We start from the raw sequence: 15,603 nt of genomic DNA, 5'->3' as shown, positions 1-15,603 counted from the left end.
TGCACTATTCTAAGGAGTTTCCTGTTTTGAAGGATAACAAAGTGAGCGGAGTGACATGCTGCTCTCGCCTGCTGGGCTGCTCTTATCTGTCTCCCTGGGTGCTTCCAAAGCCCTGGGTGCACACGGAACCCCTCTGTCCCCAGGATGAGTTCTTGATCGTGGGGAATAGAGCGCTGTTTGAACGGGTCTCCTACCAGGAGGCTGTGTGCACTGTTCAGGCTGTCCGTGATCCACGAGCTGCGGCCAAGAAGCTGTGCTCGCTTGCCCAGAGCTACGGCTGCAAGGACAACATCGGTGCTGTGGTGTTGTCCCTGCACATTAGCGAGGATAGCTGTACCTGTGAGCCGCCAGTGTCCACTGCTGAACCCCGGGGTCTTCCTTCCACACCTCTGCCTGTGTCTGTGACCCCAGCCTCCAGTGATACAGCCACTCTGTCAACCACTAGTGGGATTGTCTCAGAGTTCAACAGTGAGACATCAGCTTCAGAGGTGGGCAGTGAGGCAGGGTCCACTGCCTCTGACGAGCACCCATCCTCTGGACCTGCCCCCCGCCCAGAGAGACGGTGTAGTCTGCACCCTGGTACTACACTCTGTGGGATCATGGTGCCAGGCCCAGTTGGGCTCGGGGGCCATCCAGGCCTATTCCAGCGGCAACCATCCTGTGCCACTTTCTCCAGTAACCAGTCTGACAATGGCTTGGACAGTGATGATGAAACTCCTCTGGAGGGAGTGATCTCCAATGGCAGCAAGTTAGAAGTGGAGGTTGACATTCACTGCTGTGCTTTCCAGCTACGGTCAGGTGCCCCTGAAAGCCCTAAAGACCTAGACCTTGAAAAGCGTGGCTCTGACTATCCTAATGGCAAAATGCGCAGACAGAACAGCGTGGTGGTGTCTGCAACCAACGGCTGCCTGCTGGCTGTCTGCGGAAGAGAGATTGCTGACCTCAAGAAGTCACCATCTACATGTAGTTTATTTGGAAAGAAACTGTCCAATGGCTCTGTGGTTGCCCCTGAGGACAGTCATAATCTAATTGAGGTGGCCCTGGAGGCTCCTAAGAAGAAGTCTGGCTACTTCACTGCCCCAGCGCAGCAGGACCCCGAAGACCAGCTGATTGTGCCTCCTTGTCTGGAGCAGGAAGTCCGGGAGCAGCTTAGAGGCCAGAGCGCTTTAGTCACAGGGCCCTCTGCACCTTCTACACCCCCTCCCTTGAAAGAACCTGTGTGGGATCATCCTCACCCAGCACCCTTTGTCCCCAGCCTGGTGCCAGGTCCAGGGCCGACTCCCATTTTACAGCAGGAAGTCTATGATACCGCCCTCTAAAGGGAAGTCAGAACACAGAACTGATGGCTGCAAATCTGTGATCGTGCCATTCCAGGGAAGTAGAGATCTCTCAGACGTGGGATATTCAAATTCAAGTTGCCATTCAGATACTTAGAGAGGACACCGATTGTCACGAGCTGATGCTGTGCCATTATTATGTGGTGGAAAAGGGGATTCTGTTGCATCAATCAAGACAAGAGGCTGACCAAGATTCCAGTTCATGATATCACATTGTGAAAAGGAAAGCTGACTATCACAGACCAAAACAAACCTGTCCTGAAATGAGATACCTCACGTGTCTAAACAGTCAGCAACATTTCCCTTTACTTGGAACATCAAGCAATCTAGATGTTGCGTATGGGATTGTGTTCAGTGAGGTCAAATCCCTCTTCAGGGGCTCTGAGGTCGCTCAAGTCCCGGACAGAGGCCCTGTGACTGAATCTTGAAAAAGTGCCTACTGCAGACAACTTAGCCTAGCCCGCCCTTAAATCCCAACTGTGTTTCAGAATAGAGTGAGAGAGTTCAATGTGCAAGAGGGATGGGGGTCTTCAAGAGACCAGCACTGGCACATACTGCATCCTCTTTGTGGTTTATAAATCTAAATCAAAATAAATGCTATTACATCACGTAGGACTAGGAGATAAGATTACTGCATTTATATGGTTAGAAAACCTATTGGTAGGTTTTATTTTTAACATCCCCACACAAAACCATATATATAGAATCTTCTCTATAGAATAAATCAATTCTATGAAGCAAAATTACACACAACTAGCAGATGGGACCTGGTGAGTGTGAGCTTGTGATATCAAGATTGAAAGATATGACTATTTAGAGCAATGCTTTTTGAATACCTGACATAAATAGCAAATCAACAGTGCAATGCTGACATGGTATAGATTTAAACAATTCTTATAACACAGTAATTGTGACAGCGCATGAGCAAATGAACTCCTGCATAGGAAAAAACAAACATTTCCTTTCAATTTTAATCATTTTTTTTGGTTATTGGTGAGGGAATTTGAGATTCCAGGATTTATTTATCTTCAGTCAAATGATCAAATAAGGCAAAAAACAAACAAACAACAAAACCATTAAAAGGTGGTATTCTATGAAGAAAGAAGGGATTGATACAGTATTTGGTATACTGTGTATTATGAAATATCTCCACTAGTACTAAATATAATACAATTTAGTATCCAATTATTTGAGGCTGCTACCATTAAAACCTTACTTTATACATCCATTCCCCTGTAGGGTGGATCCCTACTATATAACTGTTCGATAGGAACGGATCAGTGTATGCAAGGTGATTGTCTGATAAGTGCAAATGCTGTTTTTATTAAATGAACACAGCAACAAACTCCAGGCAGTCTTGTGATGGAACCAAACCTGCTGCAAAGCCACTCAGCATGTTGACATTCTGACCCTCTTCAGTCCCTTTGGATTTATTCCATTAAAACATCAAACTTCATTACTTCATTAATTCTATGAACTTGGCCTTCATCATGTATCTCAACTACACATCAGTGAAGTTGCAAGTGAAGTAGATGGCCCCCCCCCCCCCCCCCCACCCAAGTTTGAAGATAGGTGTTGGTAATGACCTCTGACTGAGAAGGGCTTGGTATCAGGCTTTCTTTTGTACGATTGGATATCAGTCGAACATGTGATTTTTTTTAATTAAATTTTTGTTGAAAAAAACAAAACAAAATTTTAACAAAAAAGGTCCATCTAAAGTGACCAGTATTGGACATGTTTGAACGATACTCTTTTCTGCCACTGAGATACTCATGGACTTAGATAGTAATTACTGCCAAGTGCTCATGTACTGTTATAATGTAGTAATGACTACTGTGTACTTGTGCATTAATCAAGTAATAGCTGCTGCATTCTTGTGCATTAATGGGGCAACAATGACTGAATACTTATGTAATAATGCCAAACGGAGTACCGAGCACTTGAGTTGATTGCCGAGTATGTAATAATGAAGTAATGACTACTGAGTACTCATGCAATAAGGTAGTAATGACTATTGAGCAATCATCGATGGGAAGGTCAATTTGTTGAGTGGGAGCGTGGCTGGTGGGACCTGTCACGAAATGGTCTTCAGTTCTGTCCTGTTATTATCTGATCCAACTCTCCTGGTTAGCAGGCAGTGCTTCAGTTATCGCTCAGCTGAATATTTCATGTGAGTGCAGCAGCAGCAGCAGCAGCACGATGAGGTGGCGAGATGCAGGATCTGTCCCCTGCTGTAACAGCTGTCATCTATGTTTCCCTGCTTTGGTCTCATGCAGTGCTTTAACAGTTGGTGCCATCCATTCTCAATCCCTTGAAATTTGTTGGACCAATCACTCAGAAGTATGTTGTCAAATGATATTTTTTTAAAACAACATCTTTATTTGAGGTGATTATTATGCAGCCCTAAAAAGCTCAGTTGGTCCATTCCTGGACCTTCCCACCTTGTGCCAAAAGAGGAAGCAGCTCTATGAGGGCTGCTGTGGTTATAGGAAGGCCAAAGCTGGGTAATTGCTAACAGTACGTCAGTAATTACTACATTAGATATATATTTTTTTCTTTTTTCACCACTCTACGTTGGTAGTGGTGTAGTTTTGGCATTCCACAGCTGTTGCATAGCTGAACCTTTCAGTATTCCCCTTTAGCCTTAAAGCATCATTACTCAGTATTTGTTTAATATCTGTTTTAATCACACTCATGTTGTGTTTGTGACTGAGCTCTTTGGTTTTTTTCTATCCTTACTTTGCTCGGAAGGAGTGAGTGACACGTATGTGATTACGCCTTAATTGATGTCTGAATCTGTTTTTTTGTCTCTTGAAAGGATTTAATACTGTTAAAGCACTTTGTATATAGAAAAATAACAATATCCAGAGTTCTATATATTGGAGCTTAATATATGAATTTCTGATCAACATAATGTGCTTGAAGTATCGTGGCTTCCCTCAGCCCAACATATCACCTCTTATCTGAGAATACATAGCCAACAGAAATGATGTGACATAACATTATTTTTCACGTTTTTGCTGTCTTTTTACCATCAGTTCTAATTTGATACAGTTTATTTTTTACAATTGGTCATGAATTTGCCTCATCTGATAATTACTCAGCCTGGTTCTCAACTCCTCCTTTGTCCAACATTGTTTTTGCTATACATACACACACATATAGTATGTACAATGCTGTATATTATTGGGCCCCCTCCTTGCTGGAAAATGATGATCCCTACTCATCTGATGTTTCTGGAAATACGTTTCTAACCCTCCGTAACTGTGTGAAAAGATGAAAACATCACACGTCAAGAAACTCGCTGATTTGACATTTAATCACTGATTTGAACTGAAATATTTTTTCATGTCACTTTATTGATTCGCCCGCAAAGTACCTGAGTTGCTAAATAGCCGGTTGAATAAGGAAAATTCATCAAAATCATCCATAAGTCTGTATGTACACTGTATTAGAGCAGAGCATCATATTCCAAAAAAATACCAAGAATTCATTTCCCTAATATGTCAGAAAATACTTCTGTATGTAATAGATATTGGGATTTGATTTATTTTTTAGGGGAATTTTAATAGTTGTCGGTTTGGTAAGTCAGGCTGTGACTTCACCCACTGCTGTTGAGTTCTCCTCAGAGCCTCCCTGCTCTGTTTTTATACACTTGCAGTGACATCATCACTCCTGAAATTTGAGAGTGCATACCAGTACCTCTGATTTTTATTAGATCATCAATACCAATGATAATAAATCAGTCGAAAGAATGAATTTTAATCTCAAATCTTTTCTTTCAGTGAAAACCTGCTGCTCACCCAGTTTCTCTCCAGGTATCAGGTCATCTTGACCCTGAAACCAGCAAGTCCTGACTGGCAGTGGGAGAACTGGGCCTGCCTGCAGTTTCTGCTTAAAATTTTTCAGGCTGCTGTAATAGAACAGTCTCTCTGGGTTATGCTACTGTTTCATTGTGATCCTGGGTTTTGGAAAACGTTAAAGGTTGTGTTGTGAGAGCAATTTTTAGCGATTTAATTGTGGATTTCATAACGTAAAAAAGAGCAGGTTGAGAATCATCAATTACATGAACAACTATCAGGCCAACGCCACTCTGCTGCCTGATCAAATTAGAAATACATGAGAGGGGATCCTACATAGTTAACGAGCATTTTTACAACAGCAAATAACAGCACTTTACACAATACTTTTACATTTTTTTTCTTTTGACAGTTTTTGTAAACTATTAATCCCGTTATAATTATTTTTATCCAGAGAACCAAATGGAACATGATAACAGCCCCATTTCAATACCCAGGCCTCACTTTTGGATAACAACAGATATATAGATAATTTAATCACCAAACAAATGTGGGATGAAAAATCAAACATCACATCCTTAAAGGGGTGTGTGTGTGTGTGTGTGTGTGTGTGTGTGTGTGTGTGTGTGAGAGAGAGAGAGAGAGAGAGAGAGAGTGAGTGTTGGCTCATATCTGCACACGGCCCAGCTCCCCTCATGTTCACTCGCATCCCGACTCCATCTGCCGCTGCCATCGTTCAGCATTTTGTTACGGCCACTTTGTCAGAGTTTGAAGTAGCGTGACATTCAGTTGTACATAAAACCTGTCCGTGTCCTGGTCAACACCATGTCCTCACCTGCATGTGTAGAATAATCCGTGTGCGTGTACATAGGTCTGCTGTAGATACAGGAGGAGGGAGCACAGGGAAGTGGAGCACATGACACTGCTGAACATTTTCCCTGTGAATTCTTTAGTGGAGGGGGTCCACTAGTGTTATACTTACCAAAAATAGAAGGAACGTGCATATGAGTTGGCTGCCATGTCAGTGAGTCATTTATGGATTGTTTCTGTCTCACAACTCAACAAGCTCCCTGTACAACTGTGTTGCAAAGTGTCTGTGTTTGTATGTAAAACGAAGCACATGTGCAGTAAGTGTATGCATGCCCTCGTGAGTAACAGATCGACTGTAATTCCGCGTGAAACTGATCAAAGTTGCTCCAGTTGTTTTTAACATGTGACCAAAGTAGCCATTGTTTAAACTCACGCTTCCTTTCTGCACATTATTTTCTAGAAATGCTTCAATATCTTTTTCTCGATGCCCAGAAGCCAATGTTTATTTTTGTACTTCATTGTGTCATGCAAATAAATATTTCCCTCTCCACTACAGAATTTAAAGTGATGGGGACTCAACAATGAAAAGAAAAAAGAAAAAAAAAAAACAAAAACACAGAACACAAAAATTCACCTATGATGGTACTTAATTTGAAGGTACTAATCATAACTGTATTTAATGTTAAAAGCATGCCCTGAGTATAAATCAATAGAATACACGCAAAATGTGAATTATTTGTACAAAGTGGAGCATATCTAATATTTTTAGGTTTTTATTCTAGCATGCAGATTGCTGCTAACATTTTATTTTATGTTTAATCTTGAGAAGAGAATTATTTAGGAACAGGGCTAACAATGAGCACTTTTGCTGCTTGTTAGACAGAATTGTACCCGCTTGAACTTTGAGAGTGAAAGAAAAGTGGTTTTCATTTTATTTCAAATGCTGCCAAGTAGCAATAAAACTTTTTACTGTGACATTTTTTTTTTGTCCACTGTCCATTTGCTCATAATTTTTTTTGGTAATTTCATACCAAGGAATATGATTTTTGTTTTAATGTTCAATATAGCTGTCTAATTAGCCATCACACTGCACAGTACTGCTATTAATCAAATCCATCAGAACACGCAGATCATGAACCACTAAACCTGTACAAACGAGCTCCATATGCTGAGCTCATTCATCTGAACACAGTGGATCTGCCATCTGTTGGTGGAGCACAGACTAACATCTTCAACTGCAATGCGATGGTTGGAAAACAGATCAACTGATGACACGTCTACTTTGCTGCTGTAAGATGTAAGATTTTAAGGGAGAAACCATCTCATGACTCTTCTAAAAAGAAAGACCTCCAGATGTACTCCTGGCAGTGTTTCACTCTTACAGTCTTTGGCTAGTGGAACTCTCACTTTGAATAAGAAAACAAAATTTGGAAAAATGCAGCTGCTTGGAGTGTATCTGGAACTTTGCAAATGTTTAACTTGCTGATTTTATTTCTGTTTACAAGTACAGATGTTTTGATTGTAAGTGTCAGTATTAGAAATGCCTCCGGTGCTGGCAGTCTGTATGATGGGCCATGCACCGATCCCATACCTCATCATTCGTCAGCTCTGAAAGGGACCCGGCTACTTCCCAGTTAGCTCTGACTAATACCAGATACAGGAAATTAGCACAGTAGCTACTACAGGAAGTTGTGCCGCACTTCCACTTACATTTATGGGATTCAAAAAGAGTGGACAACAAAATCTCAGTGGTTAGACATCAGAATTGGTATTGGGAAGGATAGACTGCTTCTAAAACATCTCTACTTAGAAGTAATAAAGAAACAAAGGAAACAAACCTTATTAATGACTTTTTATTAAGACAACTTCATAGAAAATGTCATAAAAGGCACGAGTGATTATAGAAAAAGGTACAAAGTTAAATCTAACATTAAAAAATGTGTAAAACTTCACCAAAGCTTGAATAGTGGATAAATAAACCCTATCAGATTCACAGACGCGTCCTGATTTCAGGAGTTTCTACTCTGCTCAGTAGTTATTGTCCTCGTTTGTCCTTTGCTTCTTCAGCTCCCGCACGGACCTGAAAGCTCTGACAGCTAACACTGCACCAAAGATGAAAACAAACACACCCAGCACCCCAAAGAGCCCGCCTGCAATGTCAGCGCCATGAAATTGGCACTCAAAGCCCTTGTGGCCTTTGCTCTTGTAGAGCTGCTCCCTCTCTGTACAGATGGGGTTGTTGTAGGTCTCCTGCAGCTTGATAAAGTAGAACGCCAGCGCAGGTATGTAGCCCAGACCGATCAGCAGGTTCACCAGAGCCTCCCCCAGCAACACAGGGGGGCAACGGAATGGGACCCGAAATATCCCTATGGCGAGCATGGCAAAGGCGTAGATCATTAAAACACCCCCCCAGGCCATGGTGAAGGTGTAGGGGGGCCGCTTGAGCTCATGGAACAACCGGTCCAGCTCCTTCACCCGGTCTGCGTCGGCTCCAGTGAAGGCATTTGCTCCACCAAAATGATAATGGTAGATTCCACCGAGGCTAGCTAGGTCACGGTAGCCGCCGTTGTTGCTGTATGGCACTCCAGCACAGATGACGATGAGAAGGTTCACGAAAACCTCCATGAGCTGGCAAAGACCTGGGAGACACAAAGACAACAATCCTGAGCAATAATATCAGTGGATATTAAGCTGTCGCTAATAAGACCAGTAAAAGCATACATGTGTCTTATGTGTGCCCACACGATTTTGTTTCCCTTGAACAGAATCTAATCCAGAAAGGTCAAATAATAATCATCACATTCCCAGACAGGTTTATCACTCAGTTGACAGATCTTGGACAATAAAGTTTATGCTTTTACTGTAAAATATTCTTCCCCCCTTGCAAGTATTAGTCATAAGTTTTTGATAAACACTCGAGGGCCTGTGTAAAAAAATAGGCCTACTATTGGTTGATATGCATTGACTTCAGAATTTCTTCGTCAATCGGCCCCAGAAATCCTGTATCAGTCAGGCCCTGTTCCTGACACTCCCACGAACCGTGGCTGATCTCCCAAAAGGTGTTTTTAATATTTCAAACAAATATATCAAATATTTTGAAGATTTGAAAAGGATTCTGATAAAAGCTATTTCAATTTGTGTTGAATTTGGGGCTTTCTGGCACTTGTACACAAAGTGATAAATGAACGGGGAGGCTCGAATATAAATATCAATTCGATCCACATCTCTTCTGAAAGTGAATCGCTCGTTCGCCTCTGTCGTTCCACAAAATCCCAGATCCATTAATTAGATTTGTGAAATTCTGACACCACATGTTGGTGATCACCTTGCCAGCAATATGTCCTCAATTAGTGAATTCAATAAAGAAAAGAATAAATATATCAGCCGTAGCTGTTAAATGTAACAGCATCTGTTCCAACCCAGCCTTTCAAATATCTGATCTATTATCACATCTGGGGAGCATTTGGAGCTGTGCTGTGTGAAGACGATAAATTAATTTGGTTCTGCGTTAACTGAGCAACTCATTATCAATCTGTAGTTATTAAAAGGATGAGAAGAGAGGAAAAAAACAAACAGAAGGAAACCAACATGACTTGCCTCTACTGGTTAGGATGTATCTGAGATTGTAAAGAGTTTGTCGCTGGTGTTGTCGCTCATAATATTCCTCCTCTGGGTGATAAACTGAGGTCTCCCCGGATCTGTGAAGAGAACACGTATTCTTTTACTGTTAAATGTTAAGGATGTCATGTCAATTAGTGACTGACATATGAAGGCTTTGGTGAATGCACCAGGGCCTGTATCGGGTCCCTTACAGGGCTGAGGGTCCTTGATGGCCCCTGTAAGCAGGTGGCCCTTTGTCACTTGTCATGTCCCTCTGTCTGGTTTGTTTGGGCCTCCTGTCAGCAGCAGAGATGCTCTGGTCTGTGTCTCGGGGCTTTCGGTTCCCATCTCTGCCATGATACCTGCGGTGCTCCCTGCTCTTGTCCTCTGCATACACATCACTTCTGTCCTGGTGTCCTCCTCTGTCAGGCATCTTACTCCAGCCGCAAAAGACAATCAGAAACAAAATGGGATTTTGTGTGACAGTGGAGCAACAGGAAGGATCATTTAATGAAGCTTCATATTAAAGTAGAGACGACTGAGATTCATTCGTGGACACGGAGCACCTATGAGATCCAGTCGCACCTGTGAACAACACAAACCGGCCCTAATCCAACTGACTTTTCATGAGTTAACATAAAGTCTTTCATGAAGTCCACAGTGTAGCTTCGCTGGTTTTGTTTATGTCTCAGTTTAAGATTTCTGAAGAGGCTTAAGGGTGAAAATACTCCTGAATAATCCAACATACACGCCGTCGTTGTCTCCTACCTTTGGTGTATGAACACAAATGCCGAAAAGCGTTTCCTTCACTCTTTACGCGTAAAAACACACCACCTTCCCCGTACTTCCTTTGAGAACGAGTCACCTGTGTTAGGCCACGCCCACTGATTGCGAGATTGGTGGAAATGTTTCATTTTTTGATGATAGAGTGAGATGTATTTATTGTAGAACGTGTGTATGCCACACTGAATTTATATATACATATATATATATATATATATATATATATTATGACAAATACATTTCGTTCACTTTGGTTTGATTTGAACCAGGCACGATGAAAACAAACGTCACAAAGATTCTGTTAAAACAATAAAGTTTGTGAGAAATCGATTATTTCAGTCGCGCTCCAACTTCCAAAATTTTGCGATTCATGCCCAGACCGGACGTAAGACAGCGCACGCGGTCACGCTTCGAGTTGAGTAAAGGCGCAGCACATTCCGTAAGTAGTACCGGCGATTCATAGCCGCATTTCAAAATAAACGTACTTGAAAAATTTAACAATAGTTTTTCAGACAGTAAGCATTAACGCCTGATCTGCAATATTGTTGGCAGATTCCCATAGCTGTTTTTGTTTTTAAATGGATTCTCTAATTCCTGATACGACTTGGATACAAGAGGAAACAAATGTCTCCAGGTAACTGAGTGTTGGTGCGACAGGACTTGACAAGGTCCTCAATTTAACCCTCATATTCTGGCTTCTATGTATAGAAATAGATTTGTGATCTTACATTAATGAAATAATGCATAAAATAAGTTCTCTCAGTTCTTTACTGTACACACACACGCACACAGTTTTAATCCTGTAAAATTGATTAATTCAAGTTTCATATCAATGTTTAGAACAACAATTCATGGTGGAGATAAATGAGCTAAATTTTACCTCCTAAAAGTCAATCCAGTTATGAATTAATGGATCACACAGTTGGTGAACAGTCATTTGTCTTCCCGGGATTTGACAATTACAGCAGACCATATTGAAATTGATATTGACAGTTGTTCAATGACCTGAGTATTATTTGCTTCGTAAGTATATAGTTCCGATAAATCGGAGATTTGAGACAGTCAGGTATGGCGCCTGCCGTTGGTAGGAATTACCAGACTGTATGCGGGGGCTTTCATTTTGAAGTCCCAGTGCAAACCATCACCGGAAGTGTCTGTCGCTATTCTTTGAGCTCACGCTCCCCCTACATCCGACCGCGCGCTGGCCTGGCTAGTAAGCGAGGAAGATGTTAGATAGAAATGGCGGTGACGGCAAGGCGAGCAACATGAAGTGCTGATGCATTGCACGGATCAAAACCTACGAATGCCAGGACAATATTGGGAAAATGACCATGACATCGAAGTAGGACATCAGTCGTGACTGTCATTACAAAGCTACAACACCTTCCCGGGAGAGTTTTCATCTTGTCAGCGGAGGAGAGAAAATCTCACCGGGAGCATGGCTTCTTACAGCAACCAGGTAGCTAAGCTAGCTGGCTAATGTTAGCCTGCAAAACAACTCCTCCTGCACACCGTGAGCACACAGACTTGCGACCTTCTCACCTTTTACAACACTTTGAGCGTATGAAGTGGCACTCTATGGGGGTAGTTTGGTTGCATGGGTGTTGTCATTTGAGCTGTGTGGTAACTCGTGTCATTGAAATAGTGAGTAATGAAAAGTGCTTGCTAATGCCCCACTAAGCCTCATTGAAACACTACCAGCATGGTAGCTTACAGGCCCCACGTCCCTTCATTCAAATAAGCTAGTGGCGATATTTACCGCTGATTTTAACTGTATGACAGCAGCGTTCATTAAAATGACATGAAACCAAGATTCATCTGATGTCTGTGGCACTTTACCGTGAAATCCCACAAGTGTCATGTGTTAATTCTGAGAGTACACCAAAGTGACAGAAAACTGCTGCGTGTATGCATGGCCCACCTGCTCAGTGTGGCGACAGGCCTTCTCCGGCTGCTTATTTTCAGAAGTGGTTTGAACTGAAAACTGACATTTCTAGGCAGCGAGGGAGCACGGTTACTGTTCTGTTACAATTTTAATGCTTTGTTCCGTTTCTTAGCGGATATAAATCGCGATGAAACAACTTCGCGGCGTTCACTCATCCGTTAGCAAGCTAGTTAGCACTTTGCACAGGTGGTGTGGTTATATACTTGCTGTCCATTCGCTAGCTGGTTAGCTAATTATGCGACAATGTGGGCCTTGGTTGAACCTTCAGATTGAGAAAACGGAGAAAAAAATTACAATACAGAGTGAGACTGCGGGATGAATGTTTAAAAACACCGCCAGCTTGTGCTCGACTCGGAGTGTGACTTTGCTAGCATGGTGGGTGTTAATATCTGAGGAAGTTTACTGTCATGTGGGAAGGCCCATTTTTAAGTGTAGCTAACGTATGCATGCACAGACATGCAAGGTGTGAAGTTTCTCGTAGTTAATCGAGGTAACGTTTGGCTCGAGGCGAAGTCCATATCGTACAAATAAACTAACTGAGAGTACAGGCGTCGTCATACCCAAACTGTGTGATGAAATTCTAATTGCCCGGTATTCTCAGGTACCTAGATTTGTTTTTTTTTCCCCACTCATTTTTTCCTGCCCTTCAAATAAAAAAGGGGGGGGGGGCATAAAAGTAAGCGAGGGAGCTGCTGATCAATTCATTTACAATCAAATTACAAACGGATATGAGTGGGGAAGTGAGAATAGCCAATCCAAAATAAAACCCTTGTTTGTGTCAGAAACTCAGAGAAACATGAGGCAAGCTTCCGTTGAACTTGGGAAGGAACATAGGTCTGAAAATTAGGAAAAGCAACACAAGGACAGAGATACAGGTGGAAACAGGAATTATATTGGTATTATAAACATGGCAAAACAGGATAATTGAGATATGCTTACTAAACCAGCCTATTCACTAATTGTGTGAGCATTTCCCATTTCTGTTTTGTATCGCAACAGCTAATCTGACAGCACCGTCAAGCTACAACTTCAGGAGTTGCAGGCAGTCAGTTGGTGCTACATGCAACCTAATAGTGGCACCTAAGCATCCTCAGCCTGTTTATTTGTCTAAGTGTGTGTGACAAGGGTGACAGTAAGCTTAAAAAAAAAAAAGCCCTGTAGTTACTTTGTTGAATTGTTGTTGTATAATCACATACAACCACTATCAATACAGTTTTAAAATGTATATACAAGACCATCAGTTTGAAGCTTTTGCAACCAAATGTTTTTGGCTAGTTGCCAACATTGTAACATTTTTCAGTTCCCTGAAAGCTCAGTGTAGAATGTTACAGTTTTGTCCCCCAGTTGAGCAATGTGACCATAGATACTGTGCAACAATGCAAATATGCCCGCTGCCCAAGATTAGGCAATAATCTACTCTTTTTTTTTTTTTTTTTTAGCTGCGCTCTGTTCTAGGTAGGCTACGCAACAAATCAGTGCCAGATTCTCGTGTGACGTCACAAATCGTGCTGCCGCAATAGGTAATAGGGGCAGCTATGATGGAAGACAGTGAAAATGTAAATACTGACCAGGAGGGGGCCTTTCAACAAACTCCAGAGGAGTGTGTCCTGCAGGTGGTTTTGTTTGGGTGGGACTTCCAAGGAAAAACGGAAAACAAATGTGGTGAAATTGATTATTCTGAGGTCTCTGAATTGAATTTACAGAACTTATATTATTACATTCATATAAATCGAAAACCTTGGTAAATCGCTCTCCCTCACACATTTTGTAGTATTAGGTATGATTGTTGAAAAAAAATAGTGGTTACCCGTGACTTTAGCAGCTTGTTCTGTAAGTTATGGTCAATTTGATGTTATAAATATGAATCTTTTTGTTTGCGGATGCAATTTCAGTTATCATTGCACCTAATTGCAGCATCACACTCAGAGGTTAAATGTCCCACTTGTTGGTAAAATTTCAGGTTCTGATGTTGGCATGACTTCCAACCAGCCACTTTGTTGGACATTTTGAATCCTTTTGTCCGCACAGGCTGAAAAAAATCCTCTACAGACAGGGCTTCCTGGTGTCTGTGCAATTGCTGCAACAGATGACTAAATACAAACGTTTAGTTTTGTGTTTATATTTTGATGACAGGAAAAAGTTGGCAACTGTGTTCTGTTTTGTCACCGTAAAAGATGCAGTGTGAGAGATCGACAGAGCGCTCCACACACTCAAGGAGAAATTAGTTCTTAGGATAGATAATCTTTAACTGTAGAATTGGATTTTAAATTTTAGGTTGAATTTTTTTATTGGTCTTAAACCGTAGTTACTAAGGTCAGAGTTAGTGAAAACCTGTGTATTTAATTCTGTCCGGCTTGGCCTGTGCGCTGTGAAACATTTCTTTTTCCATGTATCAATTGAAACTTCCCTTCATGAGCAGAGGAAAGACGCATTTGCTAATATCGATATTTGGAGAAAAAAAACTCTATTTGTTGCACTGCTCCAAAAACGGTATCAAAATGCGAGTATATCCAGACTGCGAATCAGTCACCCTGAATGTTTTTTTTTCCTCCAGCTAATAAGGCAGAGTAAACAGCGAGTTTCCCTCTAGTGCATGTACACTGACGTCTGCCTGTCAAGGAGCTCCTCTCCAGAGATTAAAACAAAACAAAAAAACAAAAAAAAAGCACTCATGGAAGAGTTCCAGTAGAAGCCTCGCTGGCCGTTTTCACTGCAGTGATGGAATGTGTCACCCAGCAAACTATTTCAGCTATGTGGTGTTTCTGCAACTTGCAGCTATTAATGTCGTCCTTATTTTTGTTATGTCTGTTGTTTTCTGTCAAAGCAGAACTCTTTCAGTAGGACAGTCATTCTCTAGTAATTCCCTACACAAACAACACACAGTGTCACAAACAAATAACTCTTGAAGGATTGTGATCCCAAGTCCTCTTAAGTTTTCCTCTTTTAGTCACATCAAATACTTATTAGGAGCAACTTGATTGTAAGTGAGCAAAATGGGTAGTTTTAAACGTTTTATTCGAAACCTAAGCATGTTTCCTTCCCCGTTTTAATGAACCGTTCTAGGAGTGTAGCCGTGGATAGTAACAATATCTCAACAACTTAAACTTTGTCGCAGTGTGACCTGCCTATACTTATGATTCCCTTCATTATGTCTGGCCTTGGGTGTATTCCAACCATATAATGTCAATCTCACAAAGATGCGATTGTGAGCACTGTCAAAAATTGTCATGCGCATCTGATGCTCAGGGGGCAACACCAGAAGGCAGCATTACTTTATTCCATTGTCTTGAATAGGTAAACTGGCCATTTTCGCCATTTTGAAAAGGGA

General features: G+C 41.6%; 3 protein-coding genes across 9 annotated transcripts in view; 2 read left to right on the top strand and 1 right to left on the bottom strand.

Annotated features, from left to right (window-relative positions):
• Positions 1–6,561, top strand: part of phlpp2 (PH domain and leucine rich repeat protein phosphatase 2) — a 37,668-nt gene extending 31,107 nt beyond the window's left edge. For both annotated transcript variants that reach the window (XM_086183652.1, XM_086183643.1), the window contains one exon: positions 33–6,561. In XM_086183652.1, coding sequence (XP_086039778.1) covers positions 33–1,319 — 1,287 coding nt within the window. In that variant the 3' untranslated portion in view covers positions 1,320–6,561. The remainder of the gene's footprint in view (positions 1–32) is intronic.
• Positions 6,562–7,792: 1,231 nt separating this feature from the next.
• Positions 7,793–12,439, bottom strand: marveld3 (MARVEL domain containing 3). Of its 4 annotated transcripts, none has more exons than XM_086183617.1 (4): positions 12,252–12,439; positions 9,760–9,980; positions 9,545–9,645; positions 7,793–8,586 (listed from the first exon to the last, which is right to left on the bottom strand). In XM_086183617.1, exons 2-4 carry the CDS (start codon positions 9,978–9,980, stop codon positions 7,976–7,978), a joined length of 933 nt encoding a protein of 310 aa, XP_086039743.1. In that variant the 5' UTR covers positions 12,252–12,439; the 3' UTR covers positions 7,793–7,975. The 4 variants fall into 4 exon arrangements, with proteins under 4 accessions (XP_086039743.1, XP_086039724.1, XP_086039733.1 ...); XM_086183598.1 differs by lacking the exon at positions 12,252–12,439 and adding an exon at positions 10,316–10,662; XM_086183607.1 differs by lacking the exon at positions 12,252–12,439 and adding an exon at positions 10,316–10,420 and having other exon boundaries at positions 9,760–9,984.
• Positions 11,497–15,603, top strand: part of usp10 (ubiquitin specific peptidase 10) — a 25,541-nt gene continuing 21,434 nt past the window's right edge. For 2 of the 3 annotated variants that reach the window (XM_086183581.1, XM_086183572.1), the window contains exon 1: positions 11,497–11,789. In XM_086183581.1, the coding sequence (XP_086039707.1) occupies positions 11,769–11,789 (21 nt within the window). In that variant the 5' untranslated portion in view covers positions 11,497–11,768. The remainder of the gene's footprint in view (positions 11,790–15,603) is intronic. The other variant, XM_086183588.1, reaches the window with a different exon arrangement.

This window comes from Aulostomus chinensis, chromosome 2 (assembly GCF_037954235.1).
Source record: "Aulostomus chinensis isolate RoL2024-O1b breed Wild chromosome 2, RoL_Achi_v1.0, whole genome shotgun sequence".
In the NCBI taxonomy this organism is placed as follows: Eukaryota; Metazoa; Chordata; class Actinopteri; order Syngnathiformes; family Aulostomidae; genus Aulostomus; species Aulostomus chinensis.
Note: the sequence above shows the minus strand (reverse complement) of the source record. Positions and strands in the feature narration are given on the sequence as shown.

What these genes read in the sequence shown, in the direction of transcription:
- marveld3 (XM_086183617.1), bottom strand. Translation starts at nt 9,980, where the DNA reads ATGCCTGACAGAGGAGGACACCAGGACAGAAGTGATGTGTATGCAGAG. An exon ending in CATCAAGGACCCTCAGCCCT is followed by an intron (nt 9,646 to 9,759) that starts GTAAGGGACCCG and finishes TTCTCTTCACAG; the next exon opens with ATCCGGGGAGACCTCAGTTT. An exon ending in ATACATCCTAACCAGTAGAG is followed by an intron (nt 8,587 to 9,544) that starts GCAAGTCATGTT and finishes TGTGTCTCCCAG; the next exon opens with GTCTTTGCCAGCTCATGGAG.